At 37.9% G+C, this 9,563-nt stretch overlaps 1 protein-coding gene across 1 annotated transcript; it reads right to left on the bottom strand.

Moving 5' to 3' along the window:
• Positions 1-460: 460 nt before the first annotated feature.
• Positions 461-8,485, bottom strand: LOC131524405 (E3 SUMO-protein ligase ZBED1-like). The gene is made up of 4 exons (XM_058751519.1): positions 8,021-8,485; positions 7,135-7,745; positions 2,714-7,017; positions 461-583 (listed from the first exon to the last, which is right to left on the bottom strand). The coding sequence occupies exons 2-3, from the start codon at positions 7,561-7,563 to the stop codon at positions 6,634-6,636; spliced, it is 813 nt and encodes a 270-aa protein (XP_058607502.1). The 5' UTR covers positions 7,564-7,745; positions 8,021-8,485; the 3' UTR covers positions 461-583; positions 2,714-6,633.
• Between the last annotated feature and the right edge of the window lie 1,078 nt (positions 8,486-9,563).

The raw sequence follows: 9,563 nt of genomic DNA, 5'->3' as shown, positions 1-9,563 counted from the left end.
GTATGGTTTTGCTAGCTTTTAACCCAGTTTTTCATCCTTATTTTACAGAATTTGTTTTGCCTCCCGAAAAAAATTGAGAAATGGTGGATTCGCAGCAATGGGTCTGCAAGCATCCCAGAAATCTTGAAGGAGTTCCCCAGGCTTCTAGAAAAACTTGGCATGGTAAGAAATAATTAAGATTTTATGGTTTCGTTTACAGAAATTTGAAATGGTTAAATTGTTAGTGGGGTTGTGCAGATAGACGATAGTATAGTGTATTGACGATAGTCAAGAGATATCGCTGAGAGCTGATGTCGATAGTCAAGGAGATATTACAGGAGCTGCCCCACATCTTTAAAATTTGAGCACATTGTTTTCTGTGAGTGTACACAGCAGCAGCACCTCTACCAGAACGTCACTAACATCTTTGATTGTGAGATCAGTTTCACAGCTTGCACTGTATTATTCTTATGGTTTAGATGCTAAAAGGGAGAGTGCTTTCAAAGTCCTGCCCACTCTGCTTCCCCAATCAATATACAAGAACGGAGGAAAGGTCTTCAGACCCACAACCAGAATCCTGGAAGTCATTCATTTGACGTACAACCTGTAAGTTTCTTTTACTTTTTCTACTCTATACACAGTAGGGTACAACGGGGCTAAAGGCCCACCTTAAGAAAAAATGTGGTATTCACTGCGCTGCGCAATTAAAATGTATAATTGCCAAAAAATATATATGTTGTATTGAACATTAATGGAGCAACGGATTTTGTGTGAAAATAAATCATTCAAGTTGTTTATTTTGTTTAAAAATCTTATAAATGTATGAGGTGACAAAGGGGGCCTTTTACCCCACACACGGGGCACACAGTATTGATACAAATACTTCAGCTAAAATAATGTTTTTTGTTTTTTTTAATAATGTCTAAGTTAATACTTGTTAAAAACAATCACTTTAGCAAAGTTTGTTCTGTTTTCTGCTTAATTTCAAAAAAGAAAAGAAAAAAGGTGTTCAATAAATATAGGCCTATTGTCATTAAAATATGTTAATATAAAAAATATATTTTAAAATACAGAAATAGTCATTTTAATAAGTAAAGATTCTGAAAGTATTGAAGGAGATTCAATAATTGAAAATATATTTACAGTAGTAGGCTAACAACAAATTATATTTTATTATATGATAAATATCATGTTTTTAAATATGATGGTTTAATTTTAAACATTGTGATTATCTTTAATATGGACACATACATAATATATATGATATTTATAACAACACAATATATGATATTTACCATCTGAATCTAACCATGTCATGTGAACAAATGGAAAAGTCAGCCATCTATTAATTATCATGTTAATTACTGTGTGCCTTTAGCCCCAACAGCAGGGGCGCTTTTTACCCCAAATACATACTTTTACATATTCTTTCTTTATTTAAAAACTGTTGCTTTAATTATCTTAAGCAAAACTGAAAACCATAAAGAAGGCCTTTGTCTCAAAATATATGCATTATTTTTAGCGATTCTCATTTGCTACTTAAATCTACAACATTTAAAAAAACATAAAATATAAGATCAAGTAAGCACAGAATCAACTTTGCACTGCTGCGCATGATCGCGTCAAAGATCAGACAAATAAAATGGTGCATGTTGAAAAGCGAATGTTTTGCAAAGTGCTACGCCACGTTTTTGTGCCATCTAGTGGTTTAGATGAAAATAATATCAAAGGCCACTAGTATTTTCAACAGTTAAAAATGGTTTTAAGTCAGTTATTTCTATCTTTTGCTGTAGTGTCAGTAGAAATATCAGTTTACATTTCCAAACATTCATTTTGTCATTAATTGTAATAATCCAGTGAATGTCTGACAACAGCCAGTGCTCCACACAGATCGGATCTGATCATCATCCAGTCTGTCTGGAATGACATGAAGAAACTGAGACAAACTAAATCCAAAAGAACTGTGGCAACATCTCCAAGACGCTTCAAGAACCTACCTGCAAACCTACAGTACTGTTAAAAGTTTTAGACACTTGTGAAAAAATGCTGTAAAATGAGGATGCTGTCAAAAATAATGTCATAAATAAATTTTCTTTATCAATTAACTTCTATTAACTAAATTAAATCAACATTTGGTGTGATCATCCTTTAAATTTAAAGCAGCTTTTGCCCTCGGTGCACTTGAGCAGAGTTTCTCATGAGCTTTGCAGGAGGTTTCTTGAAGCATTTTGGAGATGTTGCCACAGTTCTTCTGGATTTAGTCTGTCTCAGTTTATTCTGTTTCTTCATGTCATTCCAATCCAGACAGATTGGATGATGACCAGTTCAGATCAAACAAAAATGTCACTGAATTATTACAATTAATTGCAAAATGAATGTTTGGAAATGTAAACTGATATTTCCTACTGACACACTACAGCAAAAGATAGAAATAACTGACTTAAAACCATTTTTTTAAATACTAAAATACTAGTGGCCTAAAACTTTTGCACAGTACTATATATATATATATAGTATATATACCGGGGGCTTTAAATACCCCATAATTTATGCCATGTTGGTTGGATGAAATTTAGTTTGAGCAACCTTTACCAGACCCAGTTCACAGGAAAACTCAGATGGTTTGGCTGATTTCCATAAAATACACTTAAACGTTATTTATTTAAGTCAACTTAAATGTTACAACTTGTAAAAATGTAAGTTATGTTGCAAGACTAAGTGTTGTGTAATTAACCGGTGGGGACCAACATGGTGATGCATTCCTGTACATTTTGTGCCTTGGTGACGAGACAGCGACATCCCACACCTTCACCATTGTTTCGGGCCATGCCATTGAAATGGATTTGTTGCTTGAGGCTGTTTATCTTTTTCAAGTCCTTTTTTTGTGCTTGATGTTAGCTACTGTTACGACCCTGGTCTAGGGTCAGGGAAGCCAACATAAATAAAGAATTCTGAGATCTGATGTTACTTTGTATTGGTGAATTTATTTTCTTATTTTAAATCTCACTTGTAGTAACACAGTAAAAAGGCTCTCTCTTCGGGATTGGGCAAAGCCAAAACAACAAACAAAACGTAACACTAACTATACCCAGGGAGTCTAAATAATCTAAATAAAGAAAAAAGAAACAAATGACAGCATTCTTCCCTGACTCCCTACCTAAACCAAAAACAGGAGAAAACGTAGTTTACAATAAAGAAAAACGGCACCCAATCCCTACAGCCTTGTTAGTAAACAAAAGAAAAGTAAACTTAGTTAAACAGTCGAAACCACGAGACAATCAACACTGTAACAGAGATCAAAATAAACTCAGTTATACACTACACAAATTATCCACTCAGAAAACACCAATATTATGTCACCACAAAGATCAATTCACAACACACAACAATGCCAACAACTCTCTCTCCCATTTTCCACTTCCAACGTCCCACTATTTCAAAAGACGTTGGATTTCCCCAGGACGAATCAGCAGATGCGTCTTCATGTCCAATTAGGGCGGAGTCACCTAAGAGCGAGAGAGAGAGAAAAAAAGAGAGAGAGAAAGAACTACGTCCCCAGACGTAACACTACACTAACATCTTCCTTCCTGGGAATTTCTCCAGCATGCAGTATATCATATTGATGGACATGAGTCTTCATGTGTGAAGTATTTGAGGGCAACAGTTTTTTCTGGCCACTTGTAACGTTTTAATTTTTTGTCACATGTATTGTCTGTTGTAGGTCTCTTTGTTTGGCTTAGGTTTAATGGCACAATGTTTGGACTGATTCTCCTGTGGCAATAATCAATTTTATAGTGTTATGATGCTGCAATGTTGACAAAGAATAGGAATCTACAGTACCTAGTTTACAAAGTTTTGTTTTTTAAAGAAACTGATCTACAAAAAACATTTTATTTGTGTCTGTAGGGATTGGGTGTAATGTGTAACAGTATAGCACCCATTCAAAAAAATCTTTAAAAAGAAATGTGAAAACTCATTAAATTGATATTTACAGTTGCATATTTTGTGTTGTGTAATTGTATTACAGAAAAATAATAATTTTACATTTCTTTGTGATTGTTATTTATTATTATTATTAGTAATATTGGTAAATATAAACGTAGCAAGGCAATGAAACAACAAATAACCCAATGTTTGGGTAATGTTTAACCCAGCAACACAGTTAACCTGACCCACTAGTTGGGTTAAATAAACAACCCAGCATTCTGGGTCTAATGGCTCAACCCAGCACTTGGGTCAAAACAACCCACGTGTTCTGTCCCATAGTTACCCAGCGGCTGGGTTAAGGTTGGGTTATTTTTTAACCCAGCCTTTTTAGAGTGTAAGTCAAATTTAATTAATGTAATGGTACTTCTACTTGAGTAGAATATTTTCGTACTCTTTCCACCTCTGGTTTTACACAAAATAAATATTGTGAAAGGAGTGAGTGTGTGACAGCATAACGATCACCAAGGTTCTTCTAATTAATGAGAGATCTACAGTTTTGCTGCTTATAGTCGTATCACAGAAATAGGCGATATTTGGTGTCTCATTCTGCATCCCAGTGTGTCTACTTACTATGCCCTTAAAGTATGTACTCTTTTGGTGAAGAAAAAGTACACACTTTTGAGTGTGTAGTAGAATAGTAGGCAAGCTTTGGGACATACTATCACATCATACAATTGACCTATCGGTAAGCCCCTCCCCTCAAACACAGATGAGCCAATGGCAGTCGAGTATCAGTTGCACTGGAGGCGGAACTCTGACATATCTTTAGGTTTCAGGGGGCATTAAACAGTGGAAGATCCGAAGCTCACATCGGTTTGATGGTGTTTATGCTACAAAAAATGCAAAAACGATGTGCCCGTGGTACTTGTAACACTGATTCCAGGTATCCTGAGAGGATAGGCAATAGAATTAATTTTATTCTATAAATGTTTATTTTCTGGTTGTCATACACTCATTAAGTTACAATTTTCATCTGCTCGAGCAGAATAATGTCATCTTGTGCTTCAGAAAGGTATCTCGGACTAAAACTAGCTAACAGTAAAGTTAGTGCAGTGCTATTACAAACCAGAATAGGTGACTGTTTTGTTCTCTCATCATGTACAGTTTAGGCTAGGTCAAAAACAAATAAATGAAGGTCTACATTTCAGTGTCTCTCCATACTAAAATGGTTAAATGTAAATTAATTTAACCGTACCCTGCGGTACAAGAACAGAATTGATCCTGCATGTTGTCATGATCCATGATAGTGTTGACTGTAATAATCTCCCGCTTGCATTGTGATCTGTAAACCCTCACTTCGAGTTACCCACCGTATTTATTTTAAAATATTTTATAAATCCCCCCATGGAATATTTAATTCCCATTTGGTGGCCTTCTGTGTCCAAAACTGTGCAAAAACATTGTGTGACAATATATTCATTTTTGTGTTTCAGAGGAAAAATCAATGTTACGGACGGACATCTCTCCATAACGGACGTGACAGTTCTGAAAGCGGAATTATTCCGACTATGGAAATGCGTAGCTATAAAATGCTTTAAAAACTTTAACAGAGACGTCTAGTGGGTATTTAATAGGGCTGCCCCCCTAAAGCTAATAGGCCTAACCCAATGAACTTCAATATATTCCACGCTCAAGCACACGCATAAAGTTTGCCACCAAGCACAGGCAAAAGTCGCCTAATGACTATGAATGTGTCGGAAAAAAAGGATACATTTTAATTGTTTATTAATAAACTAGGGTTTATGAGTCCTTGTCGGCTGCAAAGATGAAATAGCCTACACAATAATGACTCATCTCCATACTGGATGCGCTTTTAGAGAGAAATGTAACCTACATAGGCTACAGATTGCAATAATCAGGGAATATTTGTTTGTGAATTGGTTGGTTTAAAAGTAGGCAGTTTAAAAGTTCTATAGATATATTTCACATGTCTGTGAGGCAGCCATACGCTGAGTTTCGGGGGTGGTTTGTAACGCACTCCAGATTCAGAGATGGCAGAAAGCGTGTCCTGTTTGTTTTCATTATTTTACAAAAGCAATGTTTTGTTGTTATGAGGTTACAGAAATAAAATCAGTTTCCAACTGATTTTAAGTTGTTTCATTGTCAGGAAAAAATGCAACTCCCTGTCATGCAGGTGCATTCCCTACTCCACACAAACAGGTTTATTAAAATAAATCTTCACAAGTCTATCAGAGACAGATGCAGTTATAACCTATAAATTGAAGGCTATTTGACATTTTAAAATGATTCAATGGACCTGCTCCAATTCGTTGATCATTGATGTCGCGCTTAAAAAACTTGTTTTAATGACTAATTTATGGATTAAATAATTAAGATACAAAACAGGTTAAGTAAAATAATATATTACAAATATTTTTTTAAATGCTAGCTTAGACTGCAGTTTCACATTTTGCGTCGGCATAGCAAAGTAAATTAGGCTATTTTCAACATGTGATAATATGAAATAAGACCAAACAATGTGTGCAATGAAGAATTTTCTTTGTGCAGTAAATGCTGCCAGTAAGTGGCATTACAAAATAAAGTGCAGAACAAATCTTGACTCCAACCGAAGTCTTACAAACACTTGCTAAAATTTCTTTTTCACCCCAAGTCAACACTTGATTGAGTAGAGCATTTACAAATTTTTGGCCAAAAACACTAACATGTCTACATGTCTGCCGGTTTCAGACATGAGCGCTCACATGTCACAACGTTTCCGCCAGCACTAAAGAGTCTCTCAGATGGAGAACTTGTGGCTGGTATACATAGGTATTTGCGAGCCAGTTTGCTCAGCCTTGGAAAGTTAACCCTATGTACCTTCCACCAAGCCAAGGGATCTTGCTCTCCATCAATAGCAGGAGTCATGAGGTAGCTGTTCAGCTCAGCTTCCATGGTGTCCTCTAACTGCACAGATGAAGCAGGGGGAACTGCGGTGCTCTTGAAGAAGCTTCCCAGTGACTGTTTCCCCTTCTTCACTGTGGATGTTGATGGTTCTGTCTCAGCTGCACTTTGATGCATGCCATCTGTGGTGCTAAGACGAGCCCTCTTCTCCTGAAAAACAGAGAACTGTATTTTAAAAAGAACACTATTTTATGTTATTTTCTCTTATAACATTAATCATATTTTGTTGCTGTTGCACATTGATGCACATAAAATAAAAAAAGTTACCTCTTGTTCCATTTCTAACATGACTCTTGCTCTGATATCTGGAATATTCTCTTGCCTTATGTAGCCCATTTTAAATCGTGGATCAAGGAATGAAGCTACATCAAGAATCTCCTGTATGGCTGGGTCACTGTATTTGTCCTCCATATAGCCAAGGGCCCTTGACTTTATGGCCTTTGTTAGGTCGGTGTCATCTTCCTTTTCAACCAGGGTTTCTGTTTTCAGGGGATGCAGGACTGGCTTCAGGTAGGATACGCTGACATATGTTTCACCAGAGAGGGCATCTGTGAAGTCCTGGAGGGGATGTAGGGCGGCATTGATAGACCCAAGGACTTCTGTGTCCTGCCAGGTGGGAACTAAGTGACGTGTCTTCCTGTCTTCAGAGAGAACCTGAGACAAGGCCTGACACTGCTCCAAGACCCTCGCAATCATCTTCTGTCTAGAGCCCCATCTTGTTGGACACTCTGTGATTAAGGAATGCTCTGGCAGATTCAGATGTTTTTGTGCCTCACTCAGTGCGTTTTTATTTTTCCAGCTGTGTGAGAAATGGCTAACCAGCTGCTTACAAAGTCCTGTTGCCCGATTTACCCTTGCATCACCCTTCAAAGCATTTTCTAAAAAAGAAAAAAAAGAAAAAATAGTGTAGTTTTGCATTTTCCAGACTTAATGTAAACAAGACGTGTTTTAACAAGTGCAAAGTGCTTCACAGAAAGCAATGCAATTAACAATATGTGAAATATAAATCATAAAGCAGGAAAATTAAGTTATACAAACAATTAGTCTCAAAGTGATTATATTCAAAAAATATCATCTAAAAGACAAAAGCAATGCTTAAAGATAATAAACATATTGCAACTAACTACACACCCATATGGAGAGGCCAACTTACCAATGGCAAGATGCAGCCTGTGGCCAAAACACTGAAGTCTGGTCCATTCATTTAACTCCACAGCTTTGATGACGTTTGCTGCATTATCAGTGGTTATGCACGTCTGTCCTTCTTCATTCAGACCCCAACTGGATAAACATTCCCTTAGTCCATGCGCAATATTCTGTCCCGTGTGGTCTACAGGGAAGTATGCTGTCTGCAGACAGCGAGTCTTCAGCTCGAAGTCATTACTGATATAGTGCACAGTGAAACTAAGATACGGTTCGGTCGTCCGGCTCGACCACAAGTCTGTTGTTGTGGCGTAATATTCCACGTGTTTCAATTCCGTCTCAACTTTACTCCTACATTCAATGTGTAACTGTGGGATTGCAACACGGCTAAAATATGTGCAAGAGGGAATTGTATATCTCCTATCCAGTGTTCGGATGAGGTTTTTAAATCCCTCGCCAAAGCCACCACGTCCCCCACTTATTAGCGCTGTTATTTAGTTGAGCTTTTCCATAAATTCCATGCATTACCATTTGAGATTGAAGCATAAAGTCTGAATTTGGTTTACCAATCAAATGCATTTATTCTATATTTGACTTTTGAAGGATATGTGCACGCATCTATCAGGTGATCGCTGCCCAGTATGTCTACATTCACGTCCACTCTTCACTTTGTTCTGGAGTAATATGGAAATGGTCGCGCAAAGAACAATATTCGATAAGTAAAAATGTCAGCAATTCTGAGAGTGTCACATGTTGACCCAGTTTCCTTAGTTCTCCTCATTAGTTAATTAGCTCCTCACCTGTTTCTGTTTCCCCTTGATTACGTTTTGTATTTAAAGCCTGTGTTCATCCTTGTTTCTTTGCCTGCTATTATTTGATCAATGTGTTTTGCTACCCCTTGCTCCTGGATATTCTCTGTTTCTTGTTTTAGATTTTTATTAAAAGACTCTGTTTTGTTTATACTCCTTGTCGTGCGCCTCCATTAGTATAGCAAACCGTAACAGAATAGCAGGCCTAAAAAGTGAATTATTTTTAAAGCTCTGTTTTTCTTTCGGTTTATTTTTTGTTTTCCTCTCCCGGAATGGCCGAACCAGCCGTCCAACTCCTGTGCCTGGAACAGATGGACCGTTCGCTGGAGGACCATACAAGGGACTTTCTAGATCTGGCGTGCCTTACCCACTTCCCTGACCGCTCGCTATGCGTCTTCTACATCACCAGATTGAGCGAGCGGTGTAAGGCACGCCTGCCAACGAACGGTCCCAAAAAGGATTTCGCCGCTTGTGCGGAGTGGGTGCTGGAGAATAATGGACTGTTTTTCTCCGTCAGCCCCTCAGAGGACGATATCTCCAGCCCCACTCCCGAACCAGAGACCAGCCAGCCGTCACCCCGCTATACGGAGATACCGCCTGAGCCCACTGCAGACAGAGAGCCTGAGCCCCCTGCGACTGAGCCTCAACTATCCTCTGACCAAGTGTGCGAGCTGGCAGCATCGTCCGTCTTCGAGGGAGTCTTGGTGGTGTACGAGGGCTTGGAGGGAAGCCCCGCCCACACTC

Source organism: Onychostoma macrolepis, chromosome 18, assembly GCF_012432095.1.
Source record: "Onychostoma macrolepis isolate SWU-2019 chromosome 18, ASM1243209v1, whole genome shotgun sequence".
In the NCBI taxonomy this organism is placed as follows: Eukaryota; Metazoa; Chordata; class Actinopteri; order Cypriniformes; family Cyprinidae; genus Onychostoma; species Onychostoma macrolepis.
The sequence above is the reverse complement of the archived record's forward strand: the minus strand, read 5'-3'. Positions and strand labels throughout refer to the sequence as shown.